General features: G+C 47.1%; 1 protein-coding gene and 1 pseudogene across 1 annotated transcript; one reads left to right on the forward strand and one right to left on the reverse strand.

Annotated features, from left to right (window-relative positions):
* Positions 1 to 3149: 3149 nt before the first annotated feature.
* Positions 3150 to 4658, reverse strand: LOC123097050 (protein MAIN-LIKE 1-like; annotated as a pseudogene).
* An 8025-nt stretch (positions 4659 to 12683) lies between these two features.
* LOC123098519 (histone-lysine N-methyltransferase, H3 lysine-9 specific SUVH1) lies at positions 12684 to 19095 on the forward strand. The gene is made up of 3 exons (XM_044520551.1): positions 12684 to 12976; positions 15535 to 18134; positions 18786 to 19095. The coding sequence occupies exon 2, from the start codon at positions 15639 to 15641 to the stop codon at positions 18096 to 18098; it is 2460 nt and encodes an 819-aa protein (XP_044376486.1). The 5' UTR covers positions 12684 to 12976; positions 15535 to 15638; the 3' UTR covers positions 18099 to 18134; positions 18786 to 19095.
* Positions 19096 to 20180: the final 1085 nt, after the last annotated feature.

Consider the following 20180-nt stretch of genomic DNA (forward strand, 5'->3'; position numbering starts at 1 on the left):
ATCCGACCAGTGTCCTCGGATCCGACCTCGTAGGTTCCTTCCCTTAAGCGCGCGACCCCTATGGTTCAAGTCGGCTTGGTCGCAGTTCGGATCACCTTCGAACTGCACGGTTGGTAGCGGCCTCTAGCAAGGCATGCCGAACACCAAGCAGACTATGAAGCTGGCTAGGCGGACCTGTAAATCACACTTCCATTCCTTTTGCCACACGATATATGTTGCTGAGCTCAAGGCGAGTCTGTCATCCTTGTGCTAGCCCGACTTCTTTCTCGTTCCAGTGATGCCGACCACTATCCGGATTATCTCATAATCCTTGTCGCATGGCCATGCTTATCCTGGTCGGATCACACGAGGGGCCCAGAGTATATCTCTCCTGGTCGGAGGGGCAAATCCCATCTTGCTCGACCATGTCTCGCAGCATGGGTCCGGACAAGCCTGAAACCTACCTTTGTAACTACCCAGTTACGGAGTAGCGTTTGGTCAGCCCAAAGCAAGTCTGTCACCATCCCGAGTACATGTGCCAGCTCAGGTCTTAGGACATAGAACGTATGTTGTACTAGAGACTCAGAGATGACATATCGCTGCGTCTCATAGTTGGGTCTGTCCGACTCGGACCTTATCTCGACTCGGATCCGACTCGGACCTTATCTCGACTCGGATCCGACTACGTCGAATCCGACCAGATCCTTCCAAGTCCATATTATCCGGTTAGCATCCAATGCTCCATGGCTAGTGAGACCAAGCCATCGACCGTGTCATATGCTAGTCTAGTTGGCTGCGCGTCCACACAGCCCTTTCGACTAGGGACCTTTTAGGACAGTCATCATACAATGCATAGTCCCACAAACAAGTCACGTACTTGCTGATACACATCATTGATAATGTCCAAGGACTATCTTTATTCATAAACACATAGGAAATATCATCATACATGATAGCCTCTAGGGCATATCTCCAACACTGTGTGCATATGTTGTCTTTCATAGTTCTCTTGCCATCAATGCTACTAGACATCATCACACTACTCTTTTTTGGTGTGGACATTTGTCCACATATGCAATGCCTAAGTGCCAGGCGCCACACAGCGCAGTGCAGCGCCTTGGAGCTAGGCGTCACACAGTGGCACAAGCTATCTAGAGAGCAACAGAAGGTTGCAACCACTTCTCTGCCAAAAATTTCGCTAAGTCCAAGTGTGGCGCCTAGCTCCGAGGCGTTGCACAATATAGTGTGGCGCCTCTGAGCTAGGCGCCACACTGAGCTGTATCTGGCTGTACCTTTCTTCTGCTCTCTGGAAATTTGTCTAGACGTGCAACGCCTTAGAGCTAGGCGTTGCATTGCATGGTGTGGCGCCTAGCTCTGAGGCGTGCATGTCTGGGACGAGCTATCCAGAGAGCAACAGAAACTTTTCACCCAGTTTCAGGGCCAAAAGATCTCTAAGTGTTGGTGTGGCGCCTAGAAGAGAGGCGCCACACTATATTGTGCAACGCCTCAGAGCTAGGCGTTGCACAATATAGTGTGGCACCTCTCTTCTAGGCGCCACACCAACACTTAGAGATTTTTTGGCCCTCAAACTGGGTAAAAAGTTTATGTTGGGCGTTGCACAATATAGTGTGGCACCTCACGTCTAGGCGCCACACCAACACTTAGAGATTTTTTGGCCCTCAAACTGGGTGAAAAGTTTCTGTTGCTCTCTGGGTAGCTCTTCCCAGACGTGCAACGCCTCAGAGCTAGGTGCCACACCATGCAGTGCAACGCCTGGAGCAGAGGCGCTGCACCGTTCAGTGTGGCGCCTAGCCCTTAGGCGCCATGGCTCTGTTAACCGCAGAAGTAAAAGATGAAGTGTTGCATACATTTCAGGCACATTTTCAATAATTATACATATACTTGCATCACAGGCCAAACAGTAATGATCATCATTATGACATTTTCAACACCTCTTCAACTTCAACAAAGACAACATTACTAAGAGTGACCATCACTTCAAGTTCAACATTACTAAGAGATACAATCACTTCAAGTTCAACATTACTAAGAGCTACTATCACTTCAAGTTCAACGAGTTACATAACAAAAAGAGGACGACGACTAGTTCCTTCCGCGCTTATTGCCGCCTCTTCCCCCCTCCTGACGGATATCTTCTTCTTCTTTGCACAAGCAACCGGCTCCGGCTCTGGTTCCTCCACCTCATCCACATAGTCATCCAAAGCCGCCATCCGCGAGGTGCCGACAGTCCTCTTGCCTCTTTCGGTGAAGTCTTCGGGTGTGTATTTATTGATTCCCCTCCTATGCTTTAACATATATGCTGACCGAACTTGATAGGTCTCCAAGGTCATGTCATCAGCAACCTATTAAAAAAACAAACGATGTGGAAAAGAACTTGTCTGAGGATAAAGTAAGCAATGCCTCAATAATTTAATATATGCTATTGGCATACCTCTTGGGTGACCACACCCACATCCTCATCCTCCAAAGGAGCACCATGGCCAGAAGTGGGATCCGATGGGGTCGCCGACCTAGACCGCTGAGGTGATACATATTCGGGGTCACGAGAACCGACAAGGTTCGATAACCGCCTTAACCTTTGGCCTTGGCGCTGCAACATATACAAGTGAATGAGATATCGAACGTAGCAAGACATGTTACATGGAAAATTGAAGGAGATGTGAACCTTAATGAATGCTCGAAGTGCACCTTCCCCATCGCTTTTCCCAACCAGGGTTGTCTCCAGAATAGTCTTGGTCTCATCAGCTGCTTTTTTGATCTGGGTACGCTATGAACAAAAACGACATTAACGTGTTAGGCAAGCAAAGATGTGAATAGTGCGAATGGAAAGCAAACAGGGAAATACCACAAAGTTCATCATTGGAGTTGAAGGGACTCGGGTGCCTTCCCTGACTAATTTGTTGTACTAGTGCTGGGTTAGCTCATCGAAGACGGTGGGATCTTCCAAAATCTCCTCATTATACGCCGACTTGCATATCTCCACACGGGTACTTGCAAGAAACCATGTGAGGTAGTTGTTGAACGCGATCGGGCAGTGCTCACGAAGCTGGGATCATTTTTCAGCCTTAGCTTGCTCCACACTAAGTGCGAACTGTATGATATACTTCCCGTGATGCTTGTCCCAGTCCTTGATCTTCCGCTGTTTTCTCCTATCCTACCTGCAAGTTAGAAAACATAATATTAGCACCATCGAAACCACCGAGAAGCTGCTAAGTGCTCAAGGTTAATTCTATCTTACACGTGTAGCAACTTGTCCGTGTCCTCCCACTCCGGCGGGTGTGGCTGGAACAAACCAAACTGGCGGTACACCCGATGTGGCATGTGAAGCTCAACCGCCCAGTTGCATATGAGTGGGCATCGCATATGCCAAAGATCCCTATCCCTAAGGCACATCGGATTCAACACGAACTCTCTAGGGTTACCAAAACTATCCCCTTTTCCATACGGCCCCCATTCCACCTGCAACATAGCATAGAATGCAAAATTTATTTCGAGTTACAATAAAAGCATGAGAATCACTTATGCAATGTCAAGTCACCTGCTCAGTCGTAATCGTGTCCATCTCGCTCGTGTACAACTTGTACATGACCAAGGGATCATCTGTCGTCTCATTTAACACATCCCACTTGTAAGCCCAAGTGAGGAACCGTAGTGGGTCGTCTTTGTCGTCCCAATCCTCGTACTTCACGGTCTTCGGTCGTCCAACCGGCAATCGCTCCCAGCTCCATACAGAAAGTAAGAGCATACAACCACCAATACCTCCGTCCTTTGAGGTCCTACAACATGCTTCATCCAACTACACATAGAAGAAAACACGGTTCAATTAACAGGAAGATCGCATTGATAATGTACCAATGAAGTGAAAATAAACAATTGCCTACCTGTCTATATAAGTAAGCCAGTGTCGCCGAACCCCAACTCCATTTGCTATCGAAGACGGTCAACGCCTTCAGCCACATCCATGGAGCATTCTTGTCTGTGCCATCAGCAAACATAGTCCTGGATATAACATACCACATGTAGACACGAGCATATGTCTTGACCTCATCCTCATTAGCATCATCAGGGCAAGAACCAAAGTTCCATGCAATCCAGGTGAAAGGAGCACCGGCTGCGACTCTTTCCTTCTTGTCTTCTGCTTCTGGTTCCCGAGGCTCCGGAGGAACCATACCGATAAGGGCATGCATCTGCTCACGCCACCCATCAGAATCGGTGCTCATACAAAGAGGATTCCCCTCGATAGGAAGATCAGTGATCATAGCAATATCCTAGAGCGTCACGGTCATCTCCCCAGTCCGAAGATGGAAATTGTGTGTCTCCGGCCTCCAACGATCAACAAGCGCGGTGATTGATGCAGTATTGAGGGGTGGTGTCGACCGGCTGACCAACTGAATGAAAGGGAGGAGTCCTGTCTCCCTTACGTACGGTGTGTACCGCTCTTCATAGTGCATCCCCCCAAGGGTGAACCCGTGAGACCGAATCTTCAGAGGTGCAAGCTCCTATAAACAAGCAAATCAGAAAATTACATATAGGGCATTTGTGTTTGAAATAAACACAAAATTCATAATACTGGCCACTTTCATTATTACCCGCTGCTCCACCGACATAAAGTACGCCCGGTGTTGAGTGTCCCAGTGATCATCGAGAAGCCAAACCATCCTACAAAATTTCAAACAATAAACATACATTAGCTTACTCCCTATGCTTTATTTAATATGCGAGCATTATTTCATACGTATTCAACAATCGGTAAACACTAAAAGGAAAGTTGAATACTAATCTAAGATATACAATGAAAGGATGTCAACAATCATCACAAATACCCATCATAAATACTAGGGTCCAACAATGATTACAAATCATCTACTAATCCTAATCACACAAATCTATATCAATATTACAAATCTACACAAGGGTACCACCAAAACTTGAACAATCTAGGTTCCACAATGACTACAAATCCTAAATGACACCACACTATTTCAATTTATCATATAAAAATCAAATCCAGGCAAATCAAGGGTTCCACCAAAACTTGGCTAAATGAGACAAATGTGAACGAATTTACGGAGGAAAAGAAAGGGATCAGAGGAGAGTACCTTGTAGGATGGAATGGTGAAAAATTCCACGGACCAAATTCTCAGATCTGAAATTTTTTGGAGAGGGTATTGAGAGGGGGAGAGGAGCCAACCGCCGTCGGGATGCTTCTGTAACTGCTGCTAGAAGAATGGGGTGTGGGGGAGGGCTAGCGCGCGGCGGCTGCATCTAAATCACAGTGCAACGCCTACGGGCTAGGCGCTGCACATTACATGTGTGGCGCCTAGCTCTGAGGCGCTGCACTGCTTGGTGCGGGCCCCAAGGCTGCCACGCTGGACAGAGGTGCAATGCCTACGTGCTAGGCGCTGCACCGTAGGGTGTGGTGCCTCCGTGTCAGGCGCCACTCAAAAAGGTCAGCTGAGTGAAATTTTTTAGGAGCAGTTCATTGTGTGAAATGATTTCATCCTGTTAGGGGCCTGATCTGGATCGAGAGAGGAAAGAGGTAGGTGGGGATTTCTTAGAGAGGAAGAATGCCAGGAAGGAGAAGGACAACTTCTCTCTTTAGTCTATTCGATTACAATAACTCTCGATGCCTCTGGATCGCTACCCGACTCGCTACTTAACAGCCTCACCAACCACACCGGTCCAGCTGTAACGTTTACACGACGGATGCACCACTCTGCTTCTCTGCTATGGTGACCCCACTGGTCAATGCTTGTGTCTTGATGAGGGCCCGCCTGCCAGCCGTGACATTCTCCCCTCCTTGAGAACCGCCTTGACCCCAAGGCGGTGTCGATGGAAACCTCTCCTAGAGCTTCTCTGGATCTTCCCAAGTAGCCAGGTCAGCCGGTAGTTCGCTCCACTGCACCAGGGCGCGTAGCTGCATCTCGCCTTGGGAACGAACCATCTTGCACTCCAACACTTGGCTATGATAGTGAGGTGCCTGCAAAACGGAGTCAGGTGGAGGTAATTCTGCACTGACTGGAATGGTCGCCCCCACCGCTTTCTTCAGCAAGGATACATGCACCACTGGGTGAATCTTGCTGGTATCTGGCAGGTCAAGTCGATACGCCACTGCATCCACTTTAGCTTGAATGATGTACGGTCCGTAGTAATGGAAGGCCAGCTTCTGGAACGGTCACCTCGCCACGGAAGTTTGAATGAAGGGCTGTAGCTTTAGCAACACCGCGTCACCAACCTCAAACGACCGATCGGTACGGTGGCAGTCTGCCTGTTTCTTCATTCGATCCTGAGCTTTCTTCAGCTGTTGTTGCAGGTGGTCCAGCAGGATCTCGCGCTCTTGCAACCACGCTGCCAGGTCCGGCACAGTGCTGTTGTCCACTTGATCGATGCCGAACTCCCGTGGCAGTTGCCCGTAGATTACTTCAAACGGAGTGCGCCCGAGCACGGAGTGGAAGCTGGTGTTGTACCAATATTCCGCCAACGAGAGCCACTTTGACCAGTTACCAGGGCAGGAATGCACTGAACAACGCAAGTACGTCTCCAGGCACTGGTTAACATGCTCGGTTTGCCCGTCCGTCTGCGGGTGGTACGAAGAACTCATCCTCAGCTCTGTTCTGCACAGGCGAAACAGCTCCTGCCATACCTGACCGGTGAAGATACGGTCCCTGTCCGATATAATCCCCAATGGCATCCCGTGGAGTCGGTAAATCTCATGCATGAAGGTCTTGGCGATGTCAAGGGCCGTGAACGGGTGTCGCAACGGCACAAAATGTGCGTACTTGGAGAATTTGTCAACCACTACCAGGATAGCATTATAGCCACCGGATTTGGGCAAGCCTTCGATGAAGTCGAGGGATATCACTGCCCAGGGCCGTTTTGGGATAGGGAGTGGCTGAAGCAACCCTGTCGGCGAGACTCTCTCAGTCTTGGCTTGCTGATAGGTCAGGCACTACTTGACGAACTCTTTCACTTGCTGTTTCCTCCCCTTCCAAGCAAACAGGCGTTTGATGCGGTTGTATGTGGCGTGAAACCCTGAGTGCCCGCCCGTAGCGCTGTCATGCAACGACCTGATGACATGTTGTTGAGTATCAGTGTCCGGTCCCAGCCAAACATGCCCTTTGAATCTCAGCACCCCCCTTGAAGCTGGTAATCTGGTTCAGCACTTGGGTTCAGCGCTACGCGCGCTAGCAATTCTTTTGTAGCAGCATCCTCCTGGTACCCTACCCGTACTACTTCCAGCCATACAGGTTTGCATACTGACAAGGCTGCTAGCTCTGTGTCCCGCCCGTGTTCTTTTCTAGACAAGGCGTCAGCTGCTCTGTTTGAGATCCCTGCCTTGTATTGGATCACGTACTGTAGCCCGAGCAACTTTGTAAATGCTCGCTGTTGGATGGGAGTGTTCAAGCGCTGGTCATTCAGGTGCAGGAGACTTTTTTGGTCTGTGCGCACCACGAACTCCGCGTGCTGCAAGTATGGGCGCTAGTGGTTGATGGCCAGGAGCAAGGCCAAACACTCTTTCTCGTATGCGGACAGCCCCAGGTTGTGAGGAGTCAATGCTCGACTGAGGTAAGCTACTGGGTGGGAATCCTGCATCAACACTGCACCGATCCCTGTTGCGCTGGCGTCAGTTTCCACCACGAAGGTCTTTGAGAAATCTGGCAGTGCCAGCACCGGAGCCTCAATTAGAGCTTTCTTGATAGCACAGAAGGCAGCATCGGTTGTGGGTGTCCAGGCAAACACCACACCTTTGCGCAGTAGATCTATTAGGGGCTTACTAAGTATTCCAAAGTTTCTGACAAACTTACGGTAATATCCTGCCAACCCGAGAAACCCACGTAGTTTCTTCACTGTATCAGGTACTGGCCAATCCCTCACGGTGCTCACCTTAGTGTCATCAGTTGACACCCCCTGCTCACTTATCACGTGTCCCAAGTAGCTAATTTTTCTCTGAGCAAAGGCGCACTTTGAACTTTTGGCGTAGAACCCATTCTGTTGCAACATTTGCAGCACCTACGTCAACAAACTCACATGTTTCTCCAAGGTTCTAGAATGGACTAGAATGTCATCCATGAACACGAGGAATCCTTCTCACAGCAAGGGTGACAACACTATGTTCATGGTACCCTGGAAAGTCGGAGGTCCGCCCGTCACGCCGTGCGACAGCACCTGAAAGTGAAAGTAGCCATGGTGGGTCTTGAAGGCCATTTTGGGCTCGTCCTCCGGCAACAATCTGATCTGGTGGTAGCCTGCTCGGAGGTCCAGCTTCGAGAATGCTACCTCTTGAGCACTGCCTTGGTTTTCCCTTGAAGAGGAAAGGGTGATGCAGTAAAGTAGCGTAAGTATTTCCCTCAGTTTTTGAGAACCAAGGTATCAATCCAGTAGGAGATCACGCACAAGTCCCACGCACCTACACAAACAAATAAGAACCTCGCAACCAACGTGATAAAGGGGTTGTCAATCCCTTCACGGTCACTTACGAGAGTGAGATCTGATAGATATGATAAGATAATATTTTTGGTATTTTTATGATAAAGATGCAAAGTAAAATAAACGGCAATAAAAATAGCTAAGTGTTGGAAGATTAATATGATGGAAAATAGACCCGGGGGCCATAGGTTTCACTAGTGGCTTCTCTCAAGATAGCATAATCTACGGTGGGTGAACAAATTACTGTCGAGCAATTGATAAAAAAGCGCATAGTTATGAAAATATCTAGGTATGATCATGTATATAGGCATCACGTCCGCGACAAGTAGATCGAAACAATTCTGCATCTACTACTATTACTCCACACATCGACCGCTATCCAGCATGCATCTAGAGTATTAAGTTCATAAGAACAGAGTAATGCTTTAAGTAAGATGACATGATGTAGAGGGATAAACTCAAGCAATATGATATAAACCCCATCTTTTTATCCTCGATGGCAACAATACAATACGTGCCTTACTGCCCCTGCTGTCACTGGGAAAGGACACCGCAAGATTGAACCCAAAGCTAAGCACTTCTCCCATTGCAAGAAAGATCAATCTAGTAGGCCAAACCAAACTGATAATTCGAAGAGACTTGCAAAGATAACCAATCATACATAAAAGAATCCAGAGGAGATTCAAATATTGTTCATAGATAATCTTGATCATAAACCCACAATTCATCGGATCTCGACAAACACACCGCAAAAGAAGATTACATCGAATAGATCTCCAAGAAGATCGAGGAGAACATTGTATTGAGATCCAAAGAGAGAGAAGAAGCCATCTAGCTAATAACTATGGACCCGAAGGTCTGAGGTAAACTACTCACACATCATCGGAGAGGCTATGGTGTTGATGTATAAGCCCTCCGTGATCAATGCCCCCTCCGGCGGAGCACCGGAAAAGGCCCCAAGATGGGATCTCACGGGTACAGAAGGTTGCGGCGGTGGAAATAGGGTTTTTGCTCCGTATCTGATATTTCCAGGGTATATGGGTATATATAGGAGGAAGAAGTACATCGGTGAAGCAACGGGGGCCCCATGAGGATGGAGGGCGCGCTGGGGGGTAGGAGCGCCCCCTGCCTCGTGCTCTCCTCGTTGATTGCTTTACGTAGACTCCAAGTCCTCTGGATCATGTTTGTTCCAAAAATCACGTTCCCGAAGGTTTCATTCCGTTTGGACTCCGTTTGATATCCTTTTCCTTCGAGACAGTGAAATAGGCAAAAAAACAGCAATTCGGGCTGGGCCTCCGGTTAATAGGTTAGTCCCAAAAATAATATAAAAGTGTATAGTAAAGCTCATTAAACATCCAAAACAGAATATAATATAGCATGGAACAATCAAAAATTATAGATACGTTGGAGACGTATCAGAGAACCACATGGAACCTGCCAACTCATCCAAGAGCTCGTCGATCACTGGCATTGGATAGCGCGACTTGATGGTTATTGCATTGAGATGCCGGAAGTCCACGCAAAATCTCCAAGTCTGATCCTTCTTTTTCACCAAGAGTACCGGAGAAGAGAACGGGCTAACACTAGGTGTGATAAGCCCTAGCCGCAGCATCTCTTTCACTTGTGCTTCAATCTCATTTTTCTGCTCCGGGGTGTAGCGATATGGCCTAAGATTCACTGGTTTCGCGCCTGCCACCAGAGGAATGGCGTGATCCCATGGTTTCCGTTGGGGCAGTCCTGACGGCTCGTCAAACACCACTTGAAACTGGTCCAAGACACGCTAGATAGCAGCTGGGAGAGGTTCCTGTTGTTCTGCTTGGTCCGACAGACAGAGCATCACCACACCAGCAATTGCGTTCGCTTGTTCCATTTGCTCTAATTGCTCAATTGAGATCTGTGCTGGTTGCTTAACTTCCTGACGTAACCCTTGCATTTGTATCAGTTGCCCTTGGTGGTGGAATTGCAATGTTTTCTCAGTCCAATCAATCAGCATTGGTCCACAACTTTCCAACCAGTCCATGCCAATGACCATGTCATAGCAGCCCAGAGGAAGCACCCGCAGATCAGTACTGAACTTGTGCTTCTGCGCCTGCCATTGACATTCTGGAATATATACGGAGTAAGTGAGTTTGCCACCATCTGCCACTCTGACTGTCACCGGCTTGAACTGACAAATGCGATTGGCAAAGCGCTCTGCTACTGACTCGCTGATGAAACTATGGGAGCTGCCCGAATCGACCAGTATCAGAACTTCTTGCTTGTCAATGTGCCCCAACAGACGGACCGTGCGAGGCGTTGTTTGCCCTGTGGTGGCCAACTTAGAAATGGACATGAGCTGTTCTTCCTCTTCTTCGTCTGCTGCTTGATCCTGACGATCATCCCCCTCAGCCTGAAGCAAATCCAGCAGCTCTTCCACGACATGCAGTTGTACCGTGGCAGCACACTGGTGGCCTTGGCCCCAGCGTTCCCCACATTTAAAATAGAGCCCTCTTGCTCTGCAGTAGTTGCGAAGCACCGCCACGCGACCGTCGCCCCGGCCTTGATCGGGTCGCCGATCTGCTGCGTGTGCCCCGTCGACGCCGCGCCTGTCCTCCGCTGCGGCTGGTGGAGGAGGCGGCACTGCGCGCGGTGGAGGCGCAGCCAGTGCCAGCAGGGGTCGCTGCTGAACACGCCCAGGTCTGGACGCCGGAATTCCCTTCGAGGCATCGCATCCAATATCTCCTCCTGTAACAGAGACAAGGAAAAGGCAGTATCCAAGTCTCGGGGTCGATGTAATGCAACACCCGCTCTAATCTCCGCATGCAACCCATCAACGAATTTGGTTGTGAAATACACAGGATCAAACCCCGAGTTGTGAGCTAATATCTGATGCATCAATTCCTCAAAGCGTGTCATGTATTCCGACACTGTCCCTGTCTGACCAAGTGCTGCAAATTGACGGAGCTGCGCCTGGTACTGGTCTCGTCCGAATTTGCCGCACAGAGCAGTGCAAAGCTCTTCCCAAGTGAATGATTTCGTGCCTAGTTCGTGCAATTGCAACCAACGCGTTGCGTTGCCTGTAAAGTGCAGTGTAGAGACCCGAACCCACATCTCCTTGGGGATGTCATACACATCGAAATACTTCTCACACTTGGATTTACAGAATTGTGGATTTTCCCCCATCGAATTGCGGAAAATCCAACTTCGAAAGAGCCCAACGAGCCTGGTGCGAGTGGTGGTACTCGTCCTCTGGAACACGACTCAACTCTAGGCTGCGGGAACTGGAATTGACAACAGGAGAATAGAACGCACCCTTGGCCGGAGGCGGTGCCAGGGTGGTGACCACCCCGTGTATCATGCCCCCGGAGTTGTTGATGATGTCGTGGCCACTTGGCCCGTGGTGCCCCGGGTCGGCCGCTGGGGGCTCCTCCCCAGTACGCGCCGCTTGCCGAAGATCCACAGCTTCTCGTGCGGAATCCGCTTCCGCGCTCGACGGATCTGCGAGCGCGGGGTGGAGGGCGATGCGCCCTACCTGGGTGCGGAGCTCGTCGAGCTGGTTCTGCAGGTTCGTCACCGCCGGGCGCCATAGCTCGAGGGAGGTCTGGATCGCTTCAAGTCGAGCGTCGTTAGCCGCCCGGCCTTCCTTGACCGATTGGATGAGCGCTGCGAGCTGCTCTTCCATGGCCGCTGTCTTCAAGGCCTGCTTGGTGGTGTAGCGTGGTCGGGGGTATGCCGTCTCCAGGTCCCCGGATCACTGGACCTCTGATACCAACTGTTAGGGGCCTGATCTGGATCGAGGGGGAAACGAGGTAGGTGGGGATTTCTTAGAGAGGAAGGATGCCAGGAAGGAGAAGGACAACTTCTCTCTTTAGTCTATTCGATAACAATAATTCTCGATGCCTCTGGATCGCTACCCGACTCGCTACTTAACAGCCTCACCAACCACACCGGTCCAGCTGTAACGTTTACACGACGGATGCACCACTCTGCTTCTCTGCTACGGTGACCCCATTGGTCAATGCTTGTGTCTTGATGGGGCCCGCCTGCCAGCCATGACACATCCTCATGTTAATATTGTCAAATTTGCCGTGGAGGGTGCGGCTGCTACGGTTCAGCTGGCTGCGTTGACCGATCGAAGGGAGAAGCAAGCAACGGATTGAGCAACTAGCGCGAAAGCCGTTGCGCGCTAGCGCATCCGAGATCCGACGGCCCAAGGCGAAGAATGATTTGTAGCAATGGCCTAATTATTACTCCCACCCCGCTAGTGATTTCGCCGAATCGGCCGAACTGACGCGTCCCACTCCCACCCCGCTAACAGTGCTCGGGCGACACGTGACAGCACGTGACGCAAAATCTCATCCTGCTCACTCCACTCCAACTCACCCGACAGAGAGAGGGGAACAGAAAGCCCTAAATCTTCCCCGCTCTTCCCCTCCGTCTCTCCCCCTGCCGTGGCGGCGCGGCGGCGCGATTCCTTGTCTGCTCGGCGGCCGCGGCTCACGGGACCAGCGGCCAGGGGATCAGCGACGGCAGGGCTCGGCTCTCTCCTCTCCTCTCCCTCCTAATCAAGGTAAGAAACGGAGATCTGCTACCCGCGTACTACATGGTCGTAGAATGTTTTCCTAGCTGTGGATCGATGTCGCCGTCCACATGATCTCGAGTTTTTTTTTTTTTTTTACATCAACATGGTTTTGGAATGTATCTTGCTGCGCATACGACTGTTGATGGGAGTTGTTTCGTTTGTGCGATGTGGATTTTTTTTTTATAGCACACGCGCATTGTAGATGCAAGAGGATGGTTAGGACAAGGATGACTAGGGGAGCTGCTGTTTTCGGGGCTCTTGCTGCTATGTTTTTAAGCTATGGCTGTAATTGTTCGGCTATGATAAGGAAGAGGAGACCACACGGTGAATCTGGGATAGAAATGGAGGGCAGGTTGAAATCATTACCCACTGTGCTAAACTGAGATACGGAGGGAGTACAATTCAAGAAACTACCTGGCTTCATTTTTGCTTTTTGATTCGGGGCACTACTTATGTTGCTTAAAAACATAATGATGTCTATTTCTCCAATTGTAAATCACAGCAATAAGAAACTTAAAAAATACGACTAGACCCTTATATATACGAGTTAAGGGCGTATTTAGACTATTATGGATTCGGTTAGCAACTCTCTCCTAAGATGCGCAGCTACGTCCCATCTCTGTTCGATGACCACATTGGCCATTGCTATGCCTAATAACCAAGGTGAACATGACCATCCACTCATTTTTCTAGGGAATTTTTTCTCCTCGTGTTTTGTGCAGTGCTTTGTGCCAACACGTGAGACTGCAAGTGTTGATTGGTCTATAGTCCTCATCTATTCACATGACATTTGATGGACTGAGCTTTATATGCACTGTACTTTTTGGCATGCTTTCCATGTGATGTATGTATCATTGTATATTATGTATGTACACTTTGTCTCCCATTATAGAAATTCACAATTCAGAAAAATAAGGAGTGAGGAATCTAAATTAAAGTTTGAAGAAAATGAAGCATGGTTGCAATTTTTGTACTAGGGAAGCACCTTGGGCGGGATGGTAGTGCTGCGGTGTGGATTTGCAGCTGGCAGTCAACCAACCATTGACAGGATGCGCGGGCTGGCGCCTAGTGGCGAGATGTTGCTTGCGGTGGATCTGGGAACATGCCACAATAGTGGGGACATACGCTGCCTCTTCGAGCCCACGTGGCGCGTGAATTCAAAATAGCTTTTTCGTATAAGTTGCAGCCCCCTCCCCTGCCTTTGCGGCTAACACAAGCCTGTCTGAAGTCTGAACTCTTCCAGAGTTGCCGGCGGCCTCTTCCCTGTCATCCTCCTTCCTAAATTCCTTTCCTGTGAGCCATCAAATCCAAAGCTTTCCTTTCAGGCCATTTAGGTGTGGGGTACTAGTCTGATCCATCTGGCTCAGTCTGTACTTGTGCACAAGATCAATCTTTGCGGGGTCCTGTAGACCTGTACTATGAATGCATATAATAAGACTTGGCTATTACGTTTGACTGTTAATCAACCCATTTTCAATGTGCACATGTGTCCACCCATGTTTAATTGTAGTGTTTCCTGTTACTCTGCAATCCTATGTTGCAATACTTGGGAAGTTATTGTCTAATCTTAGTTCTGTCGTCGTACACATTCAAACAGCAAACAACAAGTCTATCAGTTCCTACTAATAGGTCCTTTTTGCTTAACTCATTCGTCGTGCTATGCTACTTGAAGTTGTCTTAGCTCATAGTCATTTGTAGCCTAAAAACGGCTGAACTGTTTGTGTATAAAATTTCCAGTTGGCATAATGTCAGTTGTATTAATTGTTACCATTTTTAAATTTTAATTGTCAGTAGGGTAATCATTTTAAATCATCAATGTATTACCAGCTATTCTTTTTGAACTTTTGGTTGTTTACCTGCAACTGTGTTTGTACCACCATCAATTATTATGTGTTAAATTTGCCATTTTTCTGACTTGATGTTATACAAATGGGAAGTTATTGTCTAATCTTAGTTCTGTTGTCGTACATATTCAAACAGCAAACAACAAACATCTATTTGATTCCTACTAATAGGTCCTTTCTGCTTAACTCATTCTCCGTGCTATGCTCCTTGAAGTTGGCTTAGCTCTGAGCCATTTGTAGCCTAAAAACGGTTGAACTGTTTGTGTATAAAACTTTCAATTGTAAGTATTACTCTATCTGAATCCAGAAAAATGTTTTTATTTTTAATTTTCATGCTGTCTAATACACGAGCTTTAAGATACTTTGCTGCCATAGCTTATAATACCATGGAAGCATTGTGTCGAATACTAATGCCATTTTTGGATGGGCAATCTCAATATTACAAAAATAACAATGTTTACAGTTTGATTGATGGCATAGTTACCAAGCAAAATTTAATTGATACTTTATCTTTGTTTATTTGTCATGATTATGCTATTAATTTTGCACATCTTTAATCAGTGAACTGTAATCTGATGAACAATCAGACTTAATTTTTTTTTCTAGATCTGCTGGTAATACTTCACTATCTGCATTACACCAATAACAGTTTAAGTTCTTTCTGAATTCTACACTCAAGGCACTGAAGGATTTTTTTTTCAGCTTTCTCTGAAGTATGGCTTGTGGACAAGTGTAGACCTGTAGACAAAGACAAAGGAATTGCTGGCATAAGTCTTCATTTGAGAAAGATCAGTTGGCAGCTTACAATGGCTGGAAATCAGCACCCGGCTTCAGTTGTATTGGATTATGCAGCAGTCCTCGACGCCAAACCCTTGCGCACACTGACCCCCATGTTCCCTGCACCGCTTGGGATGCACACTTTCACCCCTAAAAGCTCATCTTCAGTTGTCTGTGTCACCCCATTTGGACCATATGCTGGAGGTACCGAACTGGGAATGGCTGGTGGTGTTCCGCCAATGTTAACATCACTGTCCGCTCCTGCAGATCCCAACCAGGTGCAGCCATATACGGCTCATATGAATGGACCTTCTAATGCTAATGGTACTACAAACAACACAATGGTTACCCCTGTGTTGCAAACTCCTCCAGCAGTCACTACACAGGAATCTGGTAAGAAGAAGAGGGGGAGGCCCAGGCGTGTGCAAGATACCACTACTGTTCCTTCGGTTCCTCCAGTTCAACCGGTTCCTACGGTTCCTACAGTTCATTTGGTTCCTTCAGCTCCTCCAGAAGTTAATAATATTGTTCTCCAGACACCTCCTTCAGCCGTCACACAGGAATCTGGCAAGAGGAAGAGGGGACGACCCAAGCGTGTGCCAGATGTTTCTGTCTTACCAACTCCAGTGCCTGTAGCAGATGGTACACCTATTTTACAGACACCTCCCGCATCTAGTGTACATGAATCTGTTACAAAGAAAAGGGGGCGGCGTCCCAAGCTTGTGCAGGATAGTTCAGATACTTCAACTCCTCCAGTTCATTCAAAAGAGAGTTCAGTGACTCCTTCTGCAGTCACCTTATTGGAGGGTGGTAAGAGGAAGAGAGGGCGGCCGAAGCGTGTGCCTGATAGTTCAGTGACTCCTTCAAGTCATTCTGGCCTTTCAGTAGATGTTGACAGTGGTGACACATCAAAACGTGGCCGGCCTAAAAAAATTGACACAAGCCTGTTGCACCTGCCATCTTTGTTTTCAGACGATCCCAGGGAGTCCGCAGATAATGTGCTTATGATGTTTGATGCACTGCGACGACGGCTCGTGCAGTTGGATGAGGTGAAGCAAGTAGCAAAGCAGCAGCAAAACTTGAAGGCTGGGAGTATCATGATGAACGCTGAACTTCGCCTCAATAAGAACAAGAGGATTGGAGAGGTTCCAGGTGTCGAGGTTGGTGACATGTTCTACTTCAGAATCGAGATGTGCCTGGTAGGGTTAAATAGTCAGAGCATGGCAGGGATAGATTATATGTCTGCTAAGTTTGGTAACGAGGAGGACCCCGTGGCCATTAGTATTGTGTCAGCTGGTGTGTATGAGGATGCCGAAGATGATGATCCAGATGTTCTGGTTTACAGTGGACATGGCATGTCTGGTAAGGATGACCAAAAGCTTGAGAGAGGTAATCTTGCACTGGAGAGGAGTTTGCATAGGGGTAATCCCATTAGAGTCGTTCGCACTGTGAAAGACTTGACTTGTTCAACTGGTAAGATATACATATATGATGGCCTTTACCAGATCAGAGAAGCCTGGGTGGAGAAAGGGAAATCTGGTTTCAATATGTTTAAACACAAGTTGCTCAGAGAACCTGGACAACCTGATGGCATTGCAGTGTGGAAGAAGACTGAAAAATGGAGGGAAAATCCATCCTCTAGAGATCGTGTTATATTGCACGACATATCATACGGTGTGGAAAGTAAGCCTATCTGCCTTGTAAATGAGGTTGACGATGAGAAAGGTCCTAGCCACTTCACCTATACAACTAAACTTAACTACATGAATTCCCCAAGCTCAATGAGAAAGATGCAAGGCTGCAAATGCACAAGCGTATGCCTACCCGGTGATAACAACTGTTCTTGTACGCATCGAAATGCTGGTGACCTTCCTTACAGTGCTTCAGGCATACTTGTTAGTCGGATGCCTATGTTATACGAGTGCAATGATTCATGCACTTGTTTACATAATTGCCGGAACCGGGTTGTACAAAAAGGTATCCAGATCCACTTTGAAGTGTTTAAGACGGGAGATCGAGGTTGGGGCCTGCGTAGTTGGGATCCAATCCGAGCAGGCACATTTATCTGTGAATATGCAGGTGTAATTGTTGACAAGAATGCTCTTGATGCAGAAGATGATTATATCTTTGAGACCCCTCCTTCGGAGCAGAACTTAAGATGGAACTATGCACCAGAATTACTGGGTGAACCCAGTCTTTCTGACTTAAACGAATCATCTAAGCAGTTGCCAATAATTATTAGTGCAAAACATACTGGTAACATAGCTCGCTTCATGAACCACAGCTGCTCACCTAATGTTTTTTGGCAACCAGTTCTATATGACCATGGTGATGAGGGATATCCACACATCGCCTTCTTTGCAATTAAGCATATTCCTCCAATGACAGAGCTTACATATGATTATGGTCAGAGCCAAGGTAATTCTGGGTGTCGGAGGACTAAAAGTTGCTTATGTTGGTCTCGCAAGTGCAGGGGTTCCTTTGGCTAAATAATCAACCTTTAAGGGATAATTTGCCAGTTGAAGGTTAGTGATTTCTGATTATTTTTTCCTTTCTGTACATTACTTTTCCGAAAGATGTCATATTTTCATTTTATTGGTGTTATCTATTGGAGTTTGAAGGGTGTGATGTTTTCTGAGATGTTGATAGATGCAAATATTCTAGTAGAGCATTGCTCGTTTGCACTCCTTTACAAAGTCAGTAGTCACAGTATATAAACGGGGCATATGCAGTATTAATGTTGACTGCATTGGCTCGGATCTGAAAGGTAGCAAAAAAGATGTGCCAGTGGGATCCCTTCATGTCACGATAGCAGTATCATGCGTCGGTCAGAAATTGTTTAAACACCGCAGTGAAAAAATACTGAACATGTAGAACACTATATAAACTCTGGCACACCAATCTCCATGCCTACCAAGAACCAGGATAAATAGCTCATCTGTGCTCGAGCACCGTTTTGGATATCTGATAATGTTGTTTTATGCCACATGTGGGTTATTTTCAGAACACTTCTCCCTCTCTTGATTTTTTGAAATACTGAGCTTATTTTAGTTATGACGAAATTGGCATAAGGCTCAACACAGCAACTGCTGAAACTGTTTGTTGCTCATCCACATGTAGATCCTGTTAAATATACGTGTGGGTCATATTCTTATGATCTTATCTTTGATGAACAGAAGCAGCTGATGGTCGTGACATTATGAGTGAGGTGTTCCAGCCACAACTGGAAGAACTTACTGCCCCTCGGGTTGGAATGCGCAGTAGAGTACAAAGGACTAGATGTTGTAATAAAGGGCCATCTATGTTTCTATGATGTTGTTAGCTGTAGTTGTGTGCTCCGGGTTTGAGACCAATCAGTGGAATTTTATGTATTGTCATTGCAAAGATATTTCCAGCCGCAGTGAATCTATCGTTCCGATTTGTAATCCTAGCGGATTAATGCACCCTGTGATTGCCGTGCAGAGCAAATGAAGGCAAAATTAATAATGATCCAGCTGGGATTGCCCATGCTCGTGCGTGAGGTAAAGATGGGGGCAGACGGCAGTGAGAGCACCGGCATGCTGTGCGCTTCCTAGCTGCCCCTTTTTTATTTTATTTTATGTTTTAGTGAATGGATTTGATGGTCGATTGCTATAGAGTCGGTGTTTTTTGTTTGTAGCAATGTTTCTTTTTTCTTCTCTTGTGTTCTTGTTCTTCCCCTATTCTTTCTGAACTTACCATTTTTTGTTCTTGATCAGATTTAGTGTGGAGGATGGTGCTTCTGTTCCTATGAATAGGCTTGCTGGGATTTTGGGCTTTGCTGTCTAATTTAGTGCCTTTTACGTGTTTGTTGGTTTGACTACAAGAACTGAATCTTGTTTTTCAAGTTAGCCCATTGGTTATATATAGTGTATTTCAAATGATTGAAGCTCATGTGCATGAAAATGTTGACCTGTGACGTGTTTAATATTCTTTTTAAAATAGTGCTTAATGATGTGGACCTGATCATGATCAAGGATTAAAGAGTGAGGTTCATGCTAGCACAAATGTTAAACCATTAGAGCTGACAAAGGAAGACATGGGCAAAACCATTATCTTAGTGGGGAAGCTTTTGGTGCCTATTTTAGAAGAAATGACACGTTAGATTTTCAGCTGTAACTTTTCACCTAAACCTAATTAATTCTAGAAGGGTCTAGCACGTTTTAGAGGCTGGAAAAGATGGTCTTTGAAGTCAGTTTCCATTAAAAAAAAGGTGCATCATTTGAGGTCTTGAGTTAAAAATTATGCAAGTTCCCATGCAAGTTGTCCAGGAATTAATTATAGTGTGAGGCTTAACAAGTTTGCTCATGCTATAGCTTGGAGCTCATGAATTTACCCTTCATTTCGTGTTGTTTTCACACCTAACTAGTAGGTTCTTCTAGTATAAGCACTCTCGCTCCAGGTGAAGGGGATGTAATTTTCTGAGTTTATGTTTGTAGACAGCCGGTGAAGTTGTGTTGTGCCGTGAGCACTAGTTTCATTGAGTGTTAGCTCGTGTGTGTGTGGATTGAAGGGCCTGTCCTCAATTCATATAGGATCCTTGTGGTTCCCTC

This window comes from Triticum aestivum, chromosome 4D, assembly GCF_018294505.1.
Source record: "Triticum aestivum cultivar Chinese Spring chromosome 4D, IWGSC CS RefSeq v2.1, whole genome shotgun sequence".
Classification (NCBI taxonomy): domain Eukaryota; kingdom Viridiplantae; phylum Streptophyta; class Magnoliopsida; order Poales; family Poaceae; genus Triticum; species Triticum aestivum.